At 46.1% G+C, this 23,832-nt stretch overlaps 1 protein-coding gene across 1 annotated transcript in view; it reads right to left on the bottom strand.

The window, feature by feature from the left end:
- The window catches only part of PKD2 (polycystin 2, transient receptor potential cation channel), a 33,575-nt gene that overhangs the window by 5,700 nt on the left and 4,043 nt on the right, over nt 1–23,832 (bottom strand). Inside the window, exons 2-13 of the mRNA XM_051618778.1 lie at nt 19,371–19,484; nt 13,332–13,465; nt 12,386–12,636; nt 11,296–11,520; nt 9,068–9,296; nt 7,771–7,941; nt 6,454–6,635; nt 4,868–4,988; nt 3,567–3,665; nt 2,570–2,691; nt 1,039–1,156; nt 625–788 (exon numbers count right to left, since the gene is read on the bottom strand). Of these exons, the coding sequence (XP_051474738.1) occupies nt 625–788; nt 1,039–1,156; nt 2,570–2,691; nt 3,567–3,665; nt 4,868–4,988; nt 6,454–6,635; nt 7,771–7,941; nt 9,068–9,296; nt 11,296–11,520; nt 12,386–12,636; nt 13,332–13,465; nt 19,371–19,484 (1,930 nt within the window). The remainder of the gene's footprint in view (nt 1–624; nt 789–1,038; nt 1,157–2,569; nt 2,692–3,566; nt 3,666–4,867; nt 4,989–6,453; nt 6,636–7,770; nt 7,942–9,067; nt 9,297–11,295; nt 11,521–12,385; nt 12,637–13,331; nt 13,466–19,370; nt 19,485–23,832) is intronic.

The following is a 23,832-nucleotide window of genomic DNA, read 5'->3' as shown; positions in this document are numbered from 1 at the left end:
AGCAAGATGTTAACACAGGGGTAAAAAAGGGGGTGGGGGAAAGAACACATTCCACTCTGTTTTCCCTGCTTTTAGGGCACCCTCATAAAAATGTGTTGGTTCTAGGTAGTCAAATTCTTCACTGAGCTAGTGCTGTTATTATGAATTAACATGGAGATCTATCGTTTTAGACAAAACACACATTCAAAAGTAACTTCATCTTATTTAAAAAACAACAGCTGAAATTCTCACTGAACCTAAAACCATTTCAAGGTTTTATTACTAAAAAACAAACAGCAAAGGCTTCTGGCATTGCTGTAGCATGACCATATTTTCTGTCTATTTAACGTCCATGTTTTAAGGATGGGGATTTTCGTTTGTTTGTCTGTTTAAGTCTGGTTTTCTAACTGATTCCCATGGGCCTCTCTAAACTATTTCCAATTCAGATACTCCTTGGAACCTACTAAAAGGAGTGACTTAAGCACCTTTGAGACACAACATGTACTTTTATGAATGAGTTGATTAATATTCAGTTACAGGAGAGACGACTACATAACTGAAAGAAGAAAACCCATAATATTAACAAGAAAAAACACAAAAGACACCACCCATGCAGATTCATCCCTCTCTGAAGGACAGACTTACACTTGGAACTCTTCATAGGAAACCCCACTGGAGCTGCTGCCCCTCCTCCTGGAGCTGTGTCCACTGTCTTCATCCTCATCCTCCTCAGAGTCATCCAAGCTCCGGGGGAAGCTGCGGCTGCTCAGAGGACGTGGCAAAGAGTTCCTATCCAAGTCCAGGTCCTCCTGAGTGAAAACACAAGCCACAGACAGAGAAGATGTAAAGACTTTTTCACCTCTAGACACAGGATAGAGGCATGGAGGTCCAAGGCCTCCTGTCCTCCATCAGCTCCCCCTTGCCATTTCTGCTCAGGCAGCCAGGGATGAGAGCCAATCTGAAGAGAAACAAAAGGACTCTTCTGGGGAAGCCAACTGGCACGGGGGGGAAGACTGGCAGGCAACACTGGTGGCATAACACTTCTAATGCTGAGCTCACCCTCTCTTTCTCCAGATCATCTCTCATCTGCTGATGTTCATGCTCTGTCAATTCCTGGTCCCCATCCTGGTCATATTTGGTAAATATTGCTTCAATCTCTGCATCCGTGTGCCCCTTCCTGAACAGGCAGTAAGAAAGTTCCTTTACTTCCCATTTTTCAGATACCGGATGAACTTCAAGTATTAGAAAAACACTTCACCCTGAGCAGACTTTCACACCCCAAGCCAAACACACAACTGACCCCAGCCTATCAATTCACAACCCTGATACCATCATGCTCAGCCCACACCTTGCACTCAGTGGTAGCACAAATCTTCCCCAGACTGCACTTTGCTCCTTCACAACCATGGAATCATGGAATGGTTTGGGTTAGAAGGTACACAAAGATCATCTAGTTCCAACCCCCCTGCATGGACAGGGACACCTCCCACCAGCCCAGGTTGCTCAGAGCCCCATCCAACCTGCCCTTCAACACTGCCAGGGATGGGGCAGCCACAGCTTCCCTGGGCAACCTGGGCCAGGGTCTCACCACCCTCACAGCAAAGAATTTCCTCCTAATGTCTCATCTCAATCTCCCCTCCTCCAGTTTTAATCCATCCCCCCTTGTCCTCTCACTACAAGCCCTTGCCAAAAGTCCTTCCCCAGCTTTCCTGGAGCCCCTTCAGGCACTGGAAGGTGCTCTCAGGTCTCCCTGGAGCCTTTTCTTCTCCAGGCTGAACACCCCAACTCTCCCAGCCTGTCTCTAGAGCAGAGCTGCTCCAGCCCTTGGATCACCTTCACTCGTTCCAACAGCTCCATGTCTCTCTTGTGTTGATGGCTCCGGAGTTGGACACTCCTAAATGGAAAGGGGCAGAATCCCCTCCCTTGACCTGCTGGCCATGCTGCTTTTGATGCAGCCCAGGCTGTGATTGTCTCCCTGGGCTGGGAGTACACACTGTCAGCTCATGTCCAACTTCTTATCCAGCAGTACCCCCATGTCTCTTTCTGCAGAGCTGCTGTCCATCACCTCATCCCCCAGCTTGTACTGACAACGAGGATTGTCCCTACATAGGTGCAGGACCTTGCACTTGGTCTTGTTGAAACTCATGAGGTTCACATGGGCCCACTTCTCCAGGTCCCTCTGGATGACATCCCATCCCTTTGGTGTATTGACCACACCAACCAGCTTGGTGTCACCCACTGACCTGCTTAGGGTGCCCTCAACCCCAAAGTCTATATCATAGATGAAGATACTACACAGCACTGGTCCCAGCAGAGAGCCCTGATGGACACCACTTGTCACCCCTCTCCATCTGGACATCAAGCCATTGACCACTACCCTCTGGATGTGACCATTTCCTTCTTTCCAAACCTCCCACCAGGTACAGGAAAAGCACATGCTTTGTTACAGAAGAAAAACCTTCTGCTGTGTTGCTTTTACCCACCTGAGCACACTCTTCCCACATTTCAGAAGCAAGGAGAGAAACTCCTATCAAAGACTCAACAGCACAGGCCTCTGGAGATACCACTGCAGAAGGAACAGCTTCCTTACCCTTTCAGATCTTGTCGGAGTTCATCAAAATTCAGTTTTCCCCCACCTTGCCTCAGACTTTCTGAAATGTCATCAACAGTAGTTTTCTTCAGCTTCAGTTTGATCATGGCTTTATTGTAGCCCTACAAGAAAGAAGTGAAATGTTGTGGTTTACTTGTCAGAAATTGTTAACACTTGATTTCCAGTAACTTTTTTGGATTCCAGTCTCATCAGCTGGTGTGCACTGTCATTCAGGGTGTTCCAAAAGCAAGAATCTGTCTTCTCCTCCAGGTGATCCAGCTTTTATCTTAGTGTTGAAATGGGCAACATACAAGGCTTTCAGTGGGAATGAGGTATTTTATATTTTGAGGTATTTTGTCCCAGTAAGACACCTTGGGCAGCTACTAAGAGTTAGGTGACAGTTTTAAATAATGCTGATAAAATAGATCATAATACAGAAATGATGTCCTCAGACCACCAAAGGAGCACTTTTCATTTTTCTCTGCTCTGTCTTAATAACCAGTTTTCCAAGTTTTAAACTCTGAGTGATGCTGAGTGTGGGTTGTGCCATTTCTGATCCCAGTACAGCACCCATGCCAGTGCACACATGTTTTTCCTAAACTGGGATTCAGGTCAAGCACTTGGTTTTGTATCCAATCACCTTACTGGCAGCTGCCCCTTAGAGCTCCCAACACATTATCCAACACTTAACTCATCCTATTGCCTGAAATGAGGCAATTATGAATTCTGTGAGCAGTTTAGCTTAATCAGTTCAGTATTTCTGTATGTGCCCAGGCAGACAAATCCTCTGTCATATTCAGGCTGATCATTCAATGCCAAGTCCCATAGAATATGTTGTGAGGGAAAGTTTTCCTTCATTAAATTTATACTCAGCTCAGATCCATTTATTTGAACCAAGAGATGTGTATTTTCACCAGCTGCTTTACTTCGTGGGGTTCATGTAGCATTTTATGCAATAAATTCAGGAACAAGCAAACAAACACAACATTATTTTTACCTTTCTGATAAGGTCAGACAGCTCCATCTCTGCCTTCTGTTGAGCCATATCCGATTTGACTTCAGAGTATGTGTCATTGATAATAGCCAAAAACATATTCTGTTCAGAAGAGAAGTTAAAAAGCCCACTGAAACATTTCAACAAGTCAGAGCCCTCCTTCTCCTATGACCTTCATGTGCAGACTGATCCAGGAATTTTTTAAGAAGGGCCTGAAGAAAATGGTGAGCTGTTTAAAAAGCTTGACATATTTCAACACCATGCACTGCAGTATAACAACCTGAAATCAAGACTAATGGTTATTAATATAACTGGGGAACTATTTTCCATGGGGGGCTCATGCCTACACACAGCAGCAGCAATAAACCATGTGTGTTCAGTGTTACATGGGTAAGTTTGGCTTTCTACCTGCAAGGCCAAATTTAATCATAGAATGGTTTAGGTTGGAAGGGACCTTCAACATCATCCAGTTCCAACCCCCTGCATGGGCAGGGACACCTCCCACCAGACCAGGTTGCTCAGAGCCCCATCCAACCTGCCCCTTCAACACCTCCAGGGATGGGGCAGCCACAGCTTCCCTGGGCAACCTGGGCCAGGGTCTCACCACTCTCACACCCACACACCATTTCTTCTCACTTCAAAGAATAATAAAAAGCCTCCTTAACTACAAGGGTCATTAAATAAATATAGAAGTGATGATGATACAGATGCTGTCCTGTTTTAAGGCTAGTAAAATCCTGCTTTGATCCTTGTCACCTTACCAAGTCACCTAACACTTCAGGGAATAATCTGAGCATATCTTGCTCATGTAACAGCTTCCATCTGGTGATATCATCAGAAATACAAATACTACATACTAAGGTTTAGTACCAAACTGAAAACTACATCTAGGTAGAAGTTACTGGGGCTCATACTGACATTAAAAAAATAAATGACTTGAACACCTCCAGGGAGGGGGCATCCACACCCTCCCTGGGCAACCTGTGCCAGTGCCTATTAGAGATATGTACTTTGAAAAGAATAATTAAAAAAATAGACATTAAAAAAAACCCACAACAACACACAACACAACAAAGTGTGGAGTGGGAATGACAACAAACATCCAGGGCAAATCTGTTTGAAATGAAGAAAAAAAAAAGGGAAGCATGTAGTGATTGCCCACAGAATAGTCAGGCCCTACAACGGGCTGCACACTCACCACGGTCAAACAAAAATAAAAAGCCCCACAGAGCAACAGGAATCAAAGAACAAGGGAGGTAAAAATGGCCAGCTACCCACCCCCCCCAAACAACAGGCGTACATACCAAAAGAATGAAGAACATAAAGAACACAAATGTAGTGAAATAAACTGGTCCCAAAATTCGATTCGCTTCTTCAACCTCGGTGAAGTTGAAGTCTCCCAGAATGATGCGGAACTGAGTAAATCTTAAAAAAAAAAAAATAAAAAAATAAATAGGAAAACAAAACAAAACACACTTTTGGAGCTGTGCAAGGGAATTCTCCATCTCTGTTACCTTACCAGTCTGAGTGGTGGGCAGCAGAGAGGTTTGCACTACTGTCACGCTTGCCCAAGCACTGCAACAGTCAATTCCTCCAGCAGAACCAAACTCCCAGTCAGGTGCCACAAACACACGCACACACAGAGCAACACTGGCTTTTGGTCACATAAGGGGAGCAAGAGGAAGCAGAGCAAACCAGTGATTACCACTGTGAAGCTTTAAGACCCACTCCTGTCCCTCTCCCACATGCCACCCCAACCCTCTCTCTCTCTCAAGCTGCCTGTGCAGTGCCAAGGCTGGAAGAAGCTTGGCACTCTACAGCAGCACCAGCATCATTTCAAGTTCTTCTGCTTCTCCTCAAGAAACTTTTGGCAACACTGCCCCAGGGTAAGGGGGCAGAGGGGTAACTGAACAACCTGGTAATTATCTCAGTTCAAATCAGGTGACCTTGTCCCAAATTAATAAAGGAAGAACTGATTAACAACCATAAGTGAGGTTCTGTCTCTCTCCTGGATTCCAGCAGACACTTCCAAATCTACTAGTTGGCTGTCTAAGATGGACTCTGTGAGTCAACCAACTACACCTATGACCAGGAACACAGCCTTACTATTTTTACTAAGTTCTAAGTAACATTTTAGCAAGTTATAAGTAAACATAAGCAAGCATATCATAATTCAACTGCTGAAGACAGAGTAATTGCTTTGATGAGGAATGCAACCAACTGCTACAAACCCCATGTCACTCCCACCAATGAAAAACTGCCATTTTTAGACTAAAGATCTGAAACTACAGGATATTTTTAATCTATAAAAATGTTCTTACAACAATGCATTTGCTGCTGAGCTACATCAACAGTGACATGCTGGCAGCTCATCTGGTTAGATCAATGTCATGGGACTTCATAGAATCATCAGAGAATGGTTTAGGTTGGAAGAGACCTTCAAGACCATCTAGTCCCAACCCCCTGCATGGGCAGGGACACCTCCCACCAGACCAGGTTGCTCAGAGCCCCATCCAACCTGCCCTTCAACACTGCCAGGGATGGGGCAGCCACAGCTTCCCTGGGCAACCTGGGCCAGGGTTTCACCACCTTCACACCCACACACCATTTCTTCTCACTTCAAAGAATAATAAAGAGCCTCCTTAACTACAAGGGTCATTAAATAAATATAGAAGTGATGATGATACAGATGCTGTCCTGTTTTAAGGCTAGTAAAATCCTGCTTTGATCCTTGTCACCTTACCAAGGTGACAAAATTTATCAAGTCACCTGACACTTCAGGGAGCAATCTAAGCATATCTTGGGACAACCTGTTCCTCTCATGAAGCAACCAAATACATCTACCTAGGTACTGAGAAATTCTTGGCATTTTTAAAATTCTTTTACTTACATGCAGTCCTGGAAAGTGCTGAAGTCATCGACTTGAGTGCCAAAGACAAGATAGGCCAACTGAGCATAGGCTAAGAAGATAATGAAAAACATAATAGCAAAGCCAAGGACATCTTTGACACAACGAGACATGGTCGTGGATAACTGACTCATTGTTCTGTTGAAGTTAACAAATTTGAAAAGCTGTTAAAAGAAGAAAAAAAACAAAAACACAACAAAACACAACGACAACTGTAAAGGTAAGTTAGACAATCATTCCTTAACACAGTCCCTCTCCAGCCTTTCACACGTGAGATGTCTCACTGAATCTGACTGGAGACAAAGGCAGGTAATTCACATTTATAAATGCATCACTTCCTAAAAACACAGGCTTGAAAATGTGAGGGAAATTCTGTGCGAACAGCAGCTTCTGGCTTGGGTGTGGGGTTTCTATTTGACACTCTGGCTTCAGAGTACTGTTACCAAAATGTTTCCCAACCCCTGTTTCTCTCTCTTTACCTTCAAAGAAGATGTTAGTTACGAAGGAGTAAAGTGCCAGAACAAAACCTCTCACAATGACTTTGCTCTGAGCAGGTGGTTGGACTAGAGACTTTCTGAGGTCCCCTACAATCTGTATTATTCTTTTACTCTGCAGCTTAACATTTACTGTTTCAAATGAACCACTTCATTCCTTAAACTGTGATGAAACAACTTTATCTCACAAAATAGTAGGAGGTTAGCTAACTTGCTTTACAACCCTAAGTATCAGTTTGGAATATCAGAGTGGAAATCCACTTATCATTGGTCTTACACATTCCTCTGTTGGAAAATTTATTAACCAAATGTTCCTCTGCAACTTTATACACAAAGAGGACAGGAAAATGAGTATGTGCACAAAATATCACTAGAAAGGAGGCAGTAGAAGAGAGAAGTTAAGCTTAACTGAAGTAATATATCTAGTTTTCAAACAAATTGGACTAGCTTAACCAGCCATTCTAACAATTTAGAAGTTTTGGGTAGATAAAATGGGAATAGTTAAACCAGGCTAGGAAAAAGCAGTACCCATTAAGGATTAATGACTTAGCAAGTCAGGAGTAATACAAACACTTCTTTATGTGTGTGCTGTGACAAAGCACTAGCACTGACTAAATCCTCTAGGCTTAAACAAGGGCTGACTAAACCTGCAGCTTTGCTTTTCAACTGCAGGAAGCCACACCTGTGCTTCCTGCTTGACCAATTTTAGGAGAAGCAGGACCAAAACACAAATTCATATATCACAGAAGCCTCAGAGCCCTGGTCCATTCGAATGTTAGAATAGGGATGTGTGTCTTGGAGTTACCTTAATCCAGACAAAAAACACAGTGACTGCAGCAACGTTGTTGAATTGCACTTGCCAATATGCCAATGGTTCAAAATTGGGGAAGGAGTTCTGATCCTCCAGCAGCTTCTTCAGGAGCATGTCAACAGTTGATGTCCTGTAGATGCTAATTCCTATAGCTACCAGAGAGAGCTGGGTACAAAAGAAACACACACATTGATGAAAGGTGATGAGGAGACTAAAACTGACTTGTTTTAGCTACACATGTCAGATAAAGCTAAGCAAAGAGGAACTTACTCTTCTTTATAGCACTACCATCACATGAGCTTGAAATGAAAGCAAATATATTGTTTTCAGGGTGTCCTGACTACAAAGTTAAAGGTTTCAAATGGGAAAGTAGCAGCTAGGGATTGCACAGAGCCTGGAATCACTGATAAAAACTTAGACTAAGTCCCTCACTGTCAACCCTGCTGATCATTTATCACATCAGTGATAAGGGGACCAGGCAGTTGCAGGGCCTGCAGAGGTTTCCTCACCTTTCACTCAGGAGTAATTAACTCCTCTTTGTATACTTTGATAAGCACAGCTTGACAGAAGTCCTGAGAGAATGACATTAGGTAGCTTTAAATTCAAAGCTCAGATTTTCTGCCACCTCCCCATTTTTAGCCAGCTGCCCCCACTCTGCGACTTCTTCAAACCGGGTGTCAAGCTGGGGAGTATTTTAACACCATTACACAACAAGAAATCTTTTTGTGGTTCTTTGCAAACACTCAGATCCCAGTCCCCCTTCCTCCAAGTGCAAATCACTCCTTTACAGCAGCTTCTCTTACTCAAAAGCCACTGCCATCATCTTTATCAGAGATATCAGATGTGTAGAAGAGATATGAAGGTTTGTTACCTCCCATAATGGTTGTGCATTTACAGAGAAAACCTGTGAAAAAGCAAACTGGACAAATACTTGAACTTCTCACCAGGATGCAAAGGTGGAAACCACAGAAGAAAGAACAAACAAGTTTGGAAAACATATCAACATTACAACACAGACTAAAATTGTCTTATTCAGACAGAATAGTTCAGTAGCTTGGAAGTATCCATCCTAATAATGGCCTGTAAACCCACAATAGGAATAAAACCACCAGAGTCATGAACACCTCCCACAAATTGCATTTCAGAAAGCAATTTTAGCCTCATTAAAAGATTACTGGTCTAGTGAGAGGTGTCCCTACCCATGCAGGGGGGTTGGATCTAGATGATCTTTCAGGTCCCTTCCAGCCCAAAGGATTCTATGATGATTCTATGATGATTCTATGACACTTACCACAATGATAAGGATATCAAGGCAATTCCAGAGACTTCTGAAGTAGTGCAGTCTATGAATGTGAATTTCTAAGATCTCTTCTACCATATAATAGAGAACAAAAAGACAAAATGCCATCTCACAGGCTGCCAGGAAAAAATCAAAAGTGGAGAGGTAGTTAATCAGTCTCACTGGCTGAAACTGCCAAGATGTGACAAGGCCTCCAGTTGCTGGAAACTCCACTAACAACCTGGATTCAAAAAAAAAGCAAAGGGAAAAAAAAAAAAGTCATTTACACAGTATTGATGACAAGCATTGCTTAGTTACATGGTGTTATTAAGACAATTATTTAAATAATGGCAACAGGCAAAAGCCCACATACAATTCAGATGACACCACACAGAACAAAAGGTGCTAACCTGACTGCACTGAATTTTGACTAAAGCCCAAAGCACTTCAGGAATCAGGAGAAAACAGACTGATGTCCAGGTCTGGAGGCTACAACACAGGAAGGACATGGAGCTCCTGGAGCAAGTCCAGATGAGGCCACTAAGATGATCAGAGGGCTGGAGCAGCTCTGCTCTGGAGACAGGCTGAAAGAGTTTGGATTGTTCAGCCTGGAGAAGAGAAGGCTCCAGGGAGACCTTAGAGCACCTTCCAGTGCCTGAAGGGGCTCCAGGAAAGCTGGGGAGGGGCTTGGGACAAGAGCTTGTAGTGACAGGACAAGGGGGAATGGATGAAAACTGGAAGAGGGGAGACTGAGGCTGGACATGAGGAGGAGATTCCTGAGTGTGAAGGTGGTGAGACCCTGGCCCAGGTTGCCCAGGGAAGCTGTGGCTGCCCCATCCCTGGCAGTGTTGAAGGGCAGGTTGGATGGGGCTTGGAGCAACCTGGGTTGGTGGGAGGTGTCCCTGCCCATGCAGGGGGGTTGGGACTGGATGGTCTTGAAGGTCCCCTCCAATTCAAATCCTTCCATGATTCTGTGATCCATGCAATTACATTACTAAGCCAACTCACTGGCCAAGTCCCCTGCAAACTGCACCCAAGCCATGGTGGCACCAGGAAGGTCCTGTTTGCCTCCAGCTAGTGAGTGCAGCTGCCCCGTGCAGTCCCACTTCTCTGAAAGGGAGCCATGCCACTTCAGTTGTCTGCCTCCTCTACAGGAAATACACTCTTACCCATAGAATCACAGAATCATAGAACCCTTCAGGTTGGAAAAGCCCCTGGGGATCCCCGAGTCCAACCATCATCCCTACTCTACCAAGTTCTCCCCTAAACCATCTCCACCAACACCACATCCAAACGACCCTTCAACACATCCAGGGATGGTGACTCCACCACCTCCCTGGGCAGCCTATTCCAATGCCTGACAATCTTTTCAATGAAGAAATTTTTTCTAATATCCAATCTAAACCTCCCCTGACACAACTTGGGGCCACTTCTCCTCATCCTATCACTTCTTACATGGGAGAAGAGGCCAGTCTCTACCTCACTACAACCTCCTTTCAGGTAGGTGTAGAGAGCCATAGGGTCTCCCCTCAGCCTCCTCTCCTCCAGGCTAAACAACCCAGTTCCCTCAGCCTCTGTTCACAGGCCCTTCACCAGCTTGGTTGCCCTTCTTTGGGTCTGCTCCAGCCTCTCAATGTCCTTGTAGTGAGGGGCCCAGAACTGCACCCAGGACTCAAGGTGCAGCCTCACCAGTGCCCAGTACAGGGGGACAATCACTTCCCTACTCCTGCTGGCCACACTACTCCTGATACAAGCCAGGATGCTGTTGGCTTTCTTGGCCACCTGGGCACCCTGCTGGCTCATGTTCAGCTGCTGTCACCCAGCACCCCCAGCTCCCTTTCTGCTGAGCAGCTCTCCAGCCTCTCCTCCTCAAGCCCAAGGGTTGCCTGGGGTTGGTGTGTCCCCAGTGCAGGACCTGGCACTTGGCCTTGTTGAACCTCATACAACAGGCTTTGGCCCATGGATCCAGCCTGGCCAGGTCCCTCTGCAGAGCCTTCCTACCCTCAGGCAGAGCAAGACTCCTGCCCAACTTAGCATAGTCTGCAAACTGACTGAGGGTGCACTCAGACCCCTTGTCCAGAGCATATTCAGCCTCTTGTCAATTAGAGACCCCAGGTCCTTTTGCTGCCTGACACTTTCCAGCCACACTTCCCCATGTCATCAAAAGCAAGAAAACCACCAGAAAAGCTGAAATCTGCAACCTCCCCTGTGCACCCTGAGCACAGTGGGGCTGCTCATACCTGACAACGCAGAATAGGTTGATGTTTGCATTGTATACAGAGAAATCAATGAAAGCTGCTCGGGTCCCTCTGTCCAGCCACAGGTTCTTCTTAAGGCTAGCAATCTGGACAGCTGTCACTTCTCTGGTCCTTGAGAGGTCCTGGTAGTAGCCAGCCCCACTGTAGGTAGCAATCAAACCCCAGTGGCTGCTCCCATTCAAATCCTTCTCATTGGTGTATGTCCAACTAGCTCAGAAGGAAGGGAAATGAAGCACGTTAGTCTTTCTTGCAACTTACAAAGAACAAAACCTGGCAAAAAAAAAGAATTAGGTACTTAAAGCTGCCTTCATTTAAGAGGCACTTGGAGAAATTTTTAATGTTCCATGGAGAAAGAGCTTACAGAATTCCTTTTAGTAACACAAGGAAACGAAGATAGAAAGAGGTGCACCTCTCCTGTGAAGAAAGGCTGAGAGAGTTGGGTTTGTTCAGCCTGGAGAAGTCTCTTAGAGCACCTTTCAGTATCTGAAGGGGTTACAGAAGAGCTGGGGAGGGGCTTTTTACAAAATCTTTTACCCAAAACCCTTCTATAATTCCATGTGCCACCAGTATATTAACTGCGACAAGAGAACACATCAACCCACTCACGCAGAATTTCTACCCTTAGGGAAAGACTGAAAATTTGCATTTACAGTTACATTCCACTTTCAAAACCTTTTGCAGTTCAACTCACACCTTGTCCTCCAAGACAGGCAGTGCCATTCCCATTTGTAGCCAGGGAGGACAACTCAGTGAGACCCACTGCAGCAATACAAGCTGGAATTACAGAGCTGCTCCTCATGAGGTGCAGTGCTGCCCTCAGCGTGGCTCCCACACACAGGAGCCACCACGGGCACAAGGACAGCACCTGAACTCCAGTGGATCAAGAGCACAGTGCTCTGCATGTTCCACGGGGCCTCTCCAAAAGCAGAGGGGGCAGCTGCCCTGGGTTTCCCTGCTCCACAGACAGAAGACATGGCAGAGTCCCACCTGCCGAGTGATTTAGTGTGTAATTCAGAATCATCCAGGTCAGATTTAAAAAAAAAGAAGAGGTGTCTACAGGAATCCTACGTACGCTGTTCCATTCTGAAGTCCAAAAGGAGCAGTGTCTTCATTAGCTACAGAGTAGACATCATAGCAGTCTTTGATTTCATCCTTTAAATCTTCAGGTACTGAGCACGAACCGTTCCTGACTTTCAGCTGCCGAAGGCGAGGCACCCCTAGGAGCAGGTTCTCATAATAAATGAAGCTTCTGTTTTCTGCCATGGTTTTGTTGTTGTACCACAACTCCCAGTAAAGGCCATCCAGCAAAGGGCCTTCTGTGAACTGGGGAGGAACACAGAACCTGAGTTTGCCTTTGGCCAGCACTGGTTTTATAGATAGAATCATAGAGTGGTGAAGATTGGAAGGGACCATCAGGTTCCAACTTTCCTGCCATGAGCAGGGACACCTCCCACCAGACCAGGCTGCACAAGCCTCATCCAACTTGGCCTTGAACATCTCCAGGGAGGGGGCAGCCACACCCTCCCTGGGTAACAATCTTCATTCCATGGATGTGTTAGAATTGCAGCTGATAATTTTTCTGACACAGGCCCTTGCTGTCACCTGTCCCCCAGAGACATTCCACAACCTTGTCCCTACCCTGCCCCACTAGCATGACCTGGGTTCTATACTTTCACATATTAAAGGTCTCCTTTGTCCCATAGCTGTGACACATGCACAACCCCTCCCACATTAGAAAACAGATCCTGGTTCACTTGAACAGGGTGTCCACATTGGAACAAGTTGTCCAGGGAAACTGTGGCTGCCCCATCCCTGGCAGTGTTGAAGGGCAGGTTGGATGGGGCTTGGAGCAACCTGAGCTAGTGGGAGGTGTCCCTGCCCATGCAGGGGGGTTGGAACTGGATGATCTTTAAGGTCCCTTCCAGCCCAAACCGTTCTGTGATTCTATGATCATGCAGGTTAAATTTACAGGCCATGACAGGACAAGCAAGGCCCAGCCACAGAAATTTCTAGATTACCTTCCAGAAGTCTTCCATGGTGGATAAAGTTTTGAAATCAGTTTTCTCCATTTTTGATACAGGTGCTTCCAGGAAGAGCTGCGACATAACCCTTGTGTAATAGTACATACTGGAACTCACTGTGCCATAAGTCACTGCAAAAGATTTGTAAGGAGTGAGAGGTAAAGGGGTGAGGAGAAAGAGAAAAGAAGAAAAAGAAGTAAGCACTTTGCTTGTTTTCAATGCACCAACTTGCCTTTGTATAGATTTTTGCACTGGAAAGTTTAAGCTTCAGAGCAAAACAAAATCCACACCAAGAAGGATTTATCAGTCAACTGTGATTAAAATACAGAGAGCAGTGAAGAGCAGAGTGACCCATCAGTTTAAAATACTCAGTTCTCCTTCCCACACCCCATTCTATTATTAATGCTTCTACAAAAGCTGATTTCCAGATAAACCAAGGCACAATTCAGCAGCCTGAAGAGAGGCAGCTAGTGCCTTTTTAGATGACTTTCAGTATTCCAAGCCATCCATAGGGAGCTGGCACGGATGGCACAAGACCTCAGGAGAGCTCTGCCCTGCTCAAGCAGATGATGATGGTCAATCAGGACATCTCAGGGCCCTGTGACTGCCATTTGCTACCTACGGTTAGGCAACTCAACTGCCCCCAAGATGTCCAGTCCTTCCCAGAGAATCTCCTCTCATGACTGTGTGTTACTTCTTTTCCTTACTCTGGGCCAAGCCTAAGGTCCACAGAGCATAGGTTATAAAATGTGGTCCTTTTAGCAACTGGAGAACAAGAACTATTTTTAATAGGCTTCTGCTGTGGCACGTGGGATGCATCCCATGGTTGTGCAACAGCTGGATTCTCTCTCAGTATGTACTCTCCAAAACACAAGAGTACAAGGCGGGAAGGAACTTGATGAAATGCAACAAGGGCAAGTGCAGAGTCTTGCATCTGGGGAAGAATAAGCCCATGGATCAGTACAGGCTGGGGGCTGAGCTGCTGGAGAGCAGTGTAGGAGAAAGGGACCTGGGGGTCCTGGTGGACAGGAGGATGACCATGAGCCAGCAATGTGCCCTTGTGGCCAAGAAGGCCAATGGCATCCTGGGGTGTATTAGAAAGGGGGTGGTTAGTAGGTCAAGGGAGGTTCTCCTACCCCTCTGTTCTGCCCTGGTGAGGCCACATCTGGAATATTGTGTCCAGTTCTGGGCCCCTCAGTTCAAGAAGGACAGGGAACTGCTTGAAAGAGTCCAGGGCAGAGCCACAAAGATGATGGAGGGAGTGGAACATCTCCCTGATGAGGAAAGGCTGAGGGAGCTGGGTCTCTTGAGCTTGGAGAAGAGGAGACTGAGGGGTGACCTCATCAGTGTTTACAAATATGTTAAGGGGGAGTTTCAGGACAGAGCCAGGCTTTGTTCAGTGATGTCCAGTGATAGGACAAGGGGCAATGGGTGCAAACTGGAGCACAGGAGGTTCCACGTAAACATCATAGAGGAGACAGTGCCCCTCTCCTAAAAACGACATGTCTCACAAGGCAGTGAGTGAGCACAACATGGCTGCCCATGACCTGCATGGGGACTTTGCCTGTCTGCCCTCTCCTCCTTGCCACAACCTGCAGACTGGGCTCCATGCTGGAGACAGGGAATCCTGTGGTGGGAATCCACTGGAAACACTGTTGTGAAGTGCTGCCCAGAGACTGCTGCCAACCCTTCAGTGATGGGATTGTAGCCCCGGGAAGAGGGTGAAGCCCAATCCAGCATGGGGAAATACCTTGGGACAACTTCTAGAAAGGACTGCAGCAGCCAGGCTCCTGCTGGCTTTTGGGAATGCTGGGGCAGTGCTGCTGGTCAGTGGGCAGAGAGGTCTGCTGGCTTTCTGAAGAGACTAAGGGAGATAGGGTCAGTCAGCCTAAAGGAATACTGCTGTTCCCTGGGAGTGCTGGAGAAGTGCCTGCCAGCTCCTGTGAGCTCCTGGCGAGCTCCACCTGCCTGTGAGGATGATGAGTGGCCGTCCAGCTGGACCACGGGCCATCAGGGGGACTCTGCTGTCACTGCTGCTCCTGCCCTCACAGCGTGGTTAAACCTGTCTGCCAGTTAGGCAGGAAGACAGTGAAAACTGTTAGGGATCAAATGTAGGGTTGAAGTCCCCCCACAGCCTTGGCAGCTTGGTTTGGTGCAGTTAGGGCAGCACGTGTGGAGAGATCAGTCCCTCGGGAGTGTTAGAGATGAAATGTAGGGTTGTTTTCACATCCTAGTGTTAGAAGCACATGGTTGGTTTTTTTTTTATCTATACCCTAGTGTTAGGAATATAATAGTTTGCTTAAGAGAGAAGTGAGATCTCTGCACCTTCCAAGGACACCAGGAGTGGTTTATGGTCCAAGAAACCGAGGGACTTCACTGGGCTCCATCTGGGGGATCCCAACACGGAGCAGGATTGATGGCCAAGATCAGACCCAACGAAGCCACTTCTGTCCTGCTCCTCGGGGCAGGATGGCACCAGTGGGTGCAGAGCGTTGTGGTGATTGGGAAGGCAGCCAAGGGGGCAAGGAAGGTCAGAATTAGACCTTAAAAGGTAAAAAGCACCTGCTGGAATGGGATGTGTCAACAGGGGTGGGAAACTTCTAGGATGGGCTGTAAACCCTGGAGTGCCCAGCCCGTGGGGAAAGAGGGGAGGGAACTTGGGGAACAGGGAATATAAACCGTTCTTCACCTCACTGTGGGTGGGCCTGCTGGTTTAGGTCACCCATTCTGGCACGAGTGTAAACACCCTGTGCTTGGCTGAGGGATCCGTGGGGGCCTGGTCATCGGCGCCACAAACGTTTCTCACAAAACCTATAAAACAGCTGACCAACTTGGGACTTGTGTAAAGAAGATTTGTTTGCCCTTAATCCTTCCTTGCCCATCTACCTGGCCCCCATCCCTTTAACCATCTCTTAGGTGCACTCTTCATCTGCTCCTTTCCCATTCTTTTCCTTTCTCCTTATTGCTATTGCTTCAATCAGTGGGGTGTTGCTGCTGTTGGTGTTCACTGAAGTTACCTTAGCACAGTATTATTGTTGTTTTTCCATTATTTTCTATTATTACGATTGCTATTGTTGTTTCCTGGTTACCTTCTTTGAACCTCCTGCCCCAAATGGTGTTATTTATCCTTTTAATAAACCATATATTTGTAAATTCCAATTGGAAGTCAGCTGCTTTCATTAGAAACATTAATAAGTATCAGACAAGTGTCTCACCCTAAAAGTCAGTTACTGTGAGGGTGACAGAGCCCTGGGACAGGCTGCCCAGAGAGGTTGTGTCTCCTTCTCTGGAGACATTCCAAACCCACCTGGACACGTTCCTGTGTGATGTGTTCTGGGTGACCCTGCTCCGGCAGGGGGGTTGGACTGGAGGATCTTTCCAGGTCCCTTCCAACCCCTAAGATGCTGTGATTCTGTGAAATTCCCACAGCATTTAGCCTGCACTGACTTTCCTAGGACATGCCAAGCCACAGACCAGTGGCCCATAGTCATTGCTTACATGTAAAATTGAAAAGGACAGCACTTCAAAAAACACTAATGAATTAGCAGTACCTGTAGATATCCAGCATGCCATCCTTTTCCTTTATTCTGTTCCCCCAAATCTTTTTCCACAGCAAAACAATTTCTTAGCAGCCTGGGGACTAACTTTTCCCACTGAAACCCATTTAACTTGATTTTAATTTAGGTCCCATCACTGCTACACCCCTCAGGGTGGTACAGCATGCCAGCCACAAGCAGTCTTACACTAAAGATTCTATAGGACTCAGGATGGAAAAAAAACCTCATGATCTTTACCATATAACCATGCTTGCAGTACAACACCCAAACAGTTCTGTCAAGGGGATAAAATTTGGGGTTTTTTAGTCACACTACTCCAGACAAGCAAGGCAAACTTGCTCTCAGGGCCACTCGACCAATGTAGTTTTTACATTTTCTTTTCCACTCCAACTTATCTCACAAAAAAAAAAAACAACTCTCACAGACATTTCAGGCACTTAGAACAGAACTGCCACCCTGAAAACTGGGGGCTTGAAGCATGCCAGCCTTCTAAAGATGCAGTAACTTAATGCATACAGATTTTGTTGTTATTCTCTCAAGTAACCAAATAAAACATTTATTTCACAATCCCATACTAAGTTCTGCTTGGCATTGCCTTGCTAACTTTTAAGCAAATAGATGAATATGTCTTGTTTTCACTATTAAGGTAAAAACCCTAGAAAGCTTGAAGCAGAATTGTATCTGGGCTTTAAGTTCTCAAGGCCAGCATCATAGAAACATAGAATCATAGGGGTTGGAAGGGACCTGTGAAGATCACCAAGTCCAACCCCCCTGCTGCAGCAGGAACACCCAGGGCAGGTCACACAGGAACGTGTCCAGATGGGTCTTGAAACTCTCCAGAGAAGGAGACTCCACAACCTCTCTGGGCAGCCTGTCCCAGGGCTCTGTCACCCTCACAGTAAAGAAGCTCCTCCTCATGTTGAGTTGGAACCTCCTGTGTTGTCACTTGGTGCCATTTCACCTCATCCTATCACAGGGCACCACTGAACAGAGGCTGGCCCATTCTTGACATCCACCCTTCAGGTATTTGTAGACATTAATAAGGTCCCCTCTTAAGTCTTCTCAAGACTAAACAGCCCCAGGTCTCTCAGACTTTCCTCATAAGGCAGGTGTTCCAGTCCCTTCATCATCCTTGTAGCCTCTGTTGGACTTTTTTCAGTAGATCCCTGTCCCTCCTGAACCGGGGATCCCAGAAATGGACACAACACTCCAGATGTGGTCTTACCAGGGCAGAGTAGAGGGGGAGGAGAACTCCCCTTGACTGGCTGGACACACTGTTCTTAATGCATCCCAGGATACTATTGGCTCTCTTGGTCTTGAGGGCACATTGCTGTCCCATGGATAACTTCTTGTCAACTAGGACCCCAAGGTCTTTCTCCATGGGGCTGCTTTCTAGCAGGTCAGCCCCTGAGCTATACCAGTGCATGGTGGTTTTCCTCCCCAGGTGCAGGACTCTACACTTACTCTTGTTGAACCTCATTAGGTTCCTCTCTGCCCAGCTCTCCAGTCTGTCTACAGCTCACTGGATGGCCACACAACCCTCCAATCTATCAGCCAATCCTCCCAGTTTCATATCATCAGCAACCTTGCTGAGGATGCACTCCATCCCCTCAGCCAGGTCACTGATGAAGATGCTGAGTAAGACTGGGCCCAGCACTGAGCCCTGGGGCACACCACAAGTCCCAGCTCTCCAGCTGGACTCTGCCCTGTTGATCACACCCCAGTTCTCCATCCATCTCACTGTCCACTCACCCTCCTGAGCTTAAGAAAAAGAGGACAGCTCTCAGAACTGTTACACTACCCCGGGCACAACTTCACATGGCATCACAGACAACAAAACAAAAGACACACTTAAGTCATGGAAGTGTCCAGCTGTGACCCACACACACTTGAGCATATACAGCCTGCAGGTGTGTTAAAAAACCTCCAGCACCACAGCTTATCAGGTATTTCTAAGCAGCCAGCATTATCTCTGCTTTCCCAGCTACAACTGAGAGCTTTTCATCTTAAAATGATCTGTAAACATGCTGATAAATTTCAACATCTGTGATTTCATTCTTTTGTCCTGGATGACTAATTCCTGCTCTTCACATTTAACAGTTCTGTTGGGTGATTTCAAAATGCACAGCAGAAGCAGGACACTGCCGTGTCTTCCATTTAATTCATGGAATTCAAATTTAAAAATGTGTTACATTTTTTTAAATGCTCCCTAAAAACAAAGAATAAGCTTCTTATTACCCTGTTTAAAGGTTCCAAACTTGTTAAAACACAGGAAATGGCAGTATTTTCAATCTCAAGCAACAACCCATGGACAGAACCAAGAGAAAGGTTGAATTCCAAATATTTGCCTACATGCCTGCCCATTATTAATTCTTCTTCAACTGAAGAGAACCTTCACTGCAACAGCCTTCATTCTGGAATCCCAAGCAGCAAACAGACAGTGCAGAACTGGAAGCAGTGATGCTGAACAGGTACTTACAGACACACAAGACCACAAGGAAAATGATGTATGTGACCAATTCTCGTAAGACACTTCTCAGGTATCTCTCTCTGCTGGTGTTGCTTTCTTCCATGAGCCTTGTTCCCCACAGACCTGAAAAGGAAGGCATACACAACAATGTACACAGATGTCTGATACCAGGTACACAAGACATGATAAGTGAAGTGGTTTGGAAAGCTTAACCTATGTCATGTCTGCTGCAGGCTCTTCCATGGATTTTAAACTGATCCAAGTTCAAGTGAAAACAACTTCCACAGGCTGAACAGGGTCTGAGGCACCATGAGCTATTCAAGAGATCCCATAATAATTTAGTCACATCTCAGAACTCTAACAGCTCAGAACTCTAAACAGAACCTGCTGAAGATGAGCCAGAAGTGCTGTCCCTTAAAACCACATGGTATCAAAAGAGATAACAAGTATATATAGACACACAGATAACTGTCCTTCAAGGGATGAATTGCAGGGTTTGAGGTTTGTTTTTTTTTAAACACCAAGAATGAAACTGCACGTTCAGTATCAAACCTTTATTAGCAGTCTTAACTAACTTTCTACCTGAAAGGAGGCTGTGTCAGTCAACGTATTTTCAAAGAAAACAAATCATAACGTTCCTCTCCCAGATAGACAAGGCATGTCCAACAGAGAGACAGCAAAGATCTTGGTGTTTCTACATTCTTTCTTTCTCTGCTGCATCAGCTAAATGATTTCTGCCTGCTACTACCTTCCTATTACACTTGGCAGTCATAGAATCACAGAATCTTAGGGGCTGGAAGGGAGCTCTGGAGATCATCTAGTACAACCCCCCTGCTGCAGCAGGATCCCCTAGAGCAGATCACACAGGAACACATCCAGGCAGGTCTTGAAAGTCTCCAGAGAAGGAGACTCCACAACCTCTCTGGGCAGCCTGTCCCAGGGCTCTGTCACCCTCACAGTAGAGAAGTTTCTCCTCATGTTGAGGTAGAACTTCCTGTGTTGTAGCTTTATACCCATTGTTCCTTGTCCTATTATTGGGCACCACCAAAAAGAGACTGGCCCTGTCCTCTTGACACCCACTCCTCAGATATTTACAGACATTACTAAGATCCCCTCTCAGCCTTCTCCTCTCAAGATTAAACAGCCCCAGGTCTCTCAGCCTTTCTTCACAGGAGAGATGTTCCAAGCCCCTTCATCATCCTTGTAGCCTCCACTGGACTCTCTCCAGTAGATCCTTGTCCCTCTTGAACTGGGGAGCCCAGAACTGGACACAACACTCCAGATGTGGTCTCACCTGGGCAGAGCAGAGGGGGAGGAGAACCTCCCTTGGCCTTCTCTCAAGAAGACACTCTAAGGGAAGTTATTCAAACTTTGTTGAGACCTTCCAAAAGGGTAACAGAAAAGTGAAAGTATCTTTTAAATGGAGTCTCTCAAAGAAACAACCATCTGAGAATAGAAAGCAGTTAGTAAGCACCAGACTTCTTTCCTATGCCTAATAAAGAACAGAAAAAAGCTAGGATCAGCTGCTGCTGCTCAGCCCTCAACTGCTCCCTTTAAGGAACTTCTCTTCATTTAAGCCTAAATAAAACGAGGCAATTTGACCCTAGTGGATGGTGGGAGGGAAAGCATATAGAGAGAAAACCTCCCTCTTAAGCAAGCACACCAAACTTCCACCCTTTTCCTTTTCAGGTATCTTAAACAGCCAACCTTTTCAAACACCCTTCAGGTTCTCAGCAGACGGTGAGGAAGTAAACTCAGACTCCCTAGGAGAAAATCTTGGATCCAGCAAACACAGGGCAGCAATTTGAAGTCAGGGGACAGCCAGAACATGTCACAAAGCTGACAAGAAGGAAGAGCCGAGTTGCTTTGCAACCCCTGCTGTAAGACTTAAGGCAGACAAAGGGCTAATCTGCCCACTGCAGAACTTCACTTGCTAACAAAGAGATGGGAATGAGGAGGGTTTTTTTCTCTTCCAGCAGACATGGGTGCATTCAGAAAAAAAACCCAACAAACCAGAAAGAAGTGTTAGATGTTTTCAGAAGCCTTTCAGCTGCCACATTTTTAAGTTGTGACCTAACCACAAAGTCAACCAGGAAACTTCTCCTGCACAGGCACAGCAAGCATGAAGAGTCTTCGCATTAATCTCTTTTAACACTCCTGTATTAGTAGCTTAAAACCTTCACCACTGTCAGTCCCCAAAACAAGAGAGCATTTTCAAAGCTGTTCTTTAAGGCCAAGTCTGAAAATTTACAGCTTCAGACTGCAGCTTTAGCATACAGGATGCCAAATCCTCACCTTCATTCCTGAAGACAGAAAAATGAAAACATTTCCAGAGTCACTAAATACTAAAGACCTCAACAAGTTCAGCCTCTAACACAGCCCCACGTTGCACTAGCAACCCTCATAATAAAGGCAGGAAAACATTACAGAAGGGAGGAAGAAAAGGCTGGAACAGGGAATGAGCTCAGCTGGCGAGAGAGCAGAGTCTTGGCTGTCAGCACATGACTCACCAAGAAGAAATGTGGAGAGCAGGAAGCTCACAAGCTCAACTTCTGGCATATTAGAATATTGTTAGTGATGTCAGTTATTAACTGGAGTAAGGAAAATTTTGGGGGAAAGTCACATAGAACAGAACAAAGAGACAGGTAGAATAAAAGCAGAGCTTGCATAACAGAACCAGTAGAGGTTATAGGTGACCTGCTGGAAGGCAGCACTGGGGGAAAAGACCTGGTGGACAACAGGCTGACCCTGAGCCAGCAATGTGCCCTGGCAGCCAAGAGGGCCAATGCCACCCTGGGGGACATCAAGAAGAGTGGCCAGCAGGTCAGGGAGGTTCTCCTGCCCCTCTCCTCTGCCTTGGGAAGGCCTCACCTGGAGCCCTGTGTGCAGCTCTGGGCTCCCCAGCTCCAGAAGGACAAGGAGCTCCTGGAGAGAGGCAGCACAGGGACACTGGGATGCTGAAGGGATTGGAGCATCTGCCCTGTTATGAGAAGGCTGAGAGAGCTGGGGCTGTTCAGCTTGGAGAAAAGGAGGCTGAGGGGGGAGCTCATCAGTGCTTACAAATACCTCCAGGGGGTGTCAGGAGGACGGGGCCAGATTCTTCTTAGGGGCGTCCAGGGACAGGACAAGGGGCAATGGGCACAAGCTGGAACACAGGAGGTTTAACCTGAGAAAATACTTGTTTGCTCTGAGGGCACCAGAGCCCTGGAACAAGCTGCCCAGGGAGGCTGTGGAGTCCCCATCCCTGGAGCCCTTCCAAACCCACCTGGATGTGTTCCTGTGGGATCTGCTCTATCAGGGGGTTTGGACTAGATGATCTGCAGAGCTCCCTTCCAACCCCACCACTCTGTGATTCTGTGATAACACTGAAACAGCAAGAATTGGAGAACAACACATCCCAAGCAGTCAACAACAACACAACCTTGAGACGTAAGCCTGCAAGACAAGACAAAAGGGATGGAAAAGAACACTCCCCACAACTTAACCTGGTTACAGCCTGGAACACTGGGTAGAAAACACTGCGTGTGATGTACTCTAGGTGACCCTGCTCTGGCGGGGGGGTTGGACTATATGATCTTTCGAGGTCCCTTCCAACCCCTATGATTCTATGATTCTATGTACAGAAGTAGCCCCTGTGTTTTGGGAAGCCACCCTGCTCCCTTTTATGCACAGAACTGGACATTAGAGCAAGTACCTTGACTCTGTGTGTGGATCATCTTTCTGCATGCTGGGTGACAGACCCTGCTCTGGGGACATCAGGAGTCAGTCAGCAAGGAACTAAGTTACACGTGAAGGAAAAAAACCCCAAAAAACAACGAAACAAACACAAAAAAAACCCAGCACCAGAGATCAGACAATTCTCTTGGTGTTAAATGAAATCTGAATTTCCCTGTCAGCTCCCTTGAAGCATTCATTAGGTGCCAGGTTTTTAGAAGATATCAACATTATTACCCTTTTTGGTCTTATTAGAATATTGTTTCAGATGCATGAAGAATAGTAGCAGTAAGCAATGCTGGATTTGACATCTACTGCAAGTACCAAAAATGTACCATTTCTAGCCCAAATCATCTTCAGTCTTTATAGAAATTTGCTATTTTTGAACTTCTGGACAGAATTTATGTAGTCTTTATAGTACCCAACAAATCTGCAACTATCAATTCTCTCATACTGATTCTGTAGTCAAAGGGCTTCCTCAAAGAGTGTAGGAACCCAGCAGAGGTGTCAAGGAAAAATTATCAAATGCAAATGGCTGGCTCTGGAAGTGGATTTTGCTCTTAATCCATTAAAAGCCTTGACAACTTTCTCCTTAATGGAGCTGAACGGTCACCCCTCCTCTCCCTCCAGCATCTGGGATGTTTGTTGAAGAGAGCTGCAAAACTAGGGGGACTAAGGCTACTTCACAGAGACTCATGCTAGAATCTGAAAAGAATCCACAAGATTCCTTTCAAAGAGAAAAGAACCTAAAGAAAAG

This window comes from Apus apus, chromosome 4, assembly GCF_020740795.1.
Source record: "Apus apus isolate bApuApu2 chromosome 4, bApuApu2.pri.cur, whole genome shotgun sequence".
Taxonomy (NCBI): domain Eukaryota; kingdom Metazoa; phylum Chordata; class Aves; order Apodiformes; family Apodidae; genus Apus; species Apus apus.
The sequence above is the reverse complement of the archived record's forward strand: the minus strand, read 5'-3'. Positions and strand labels throughout refer to the sequence as shown.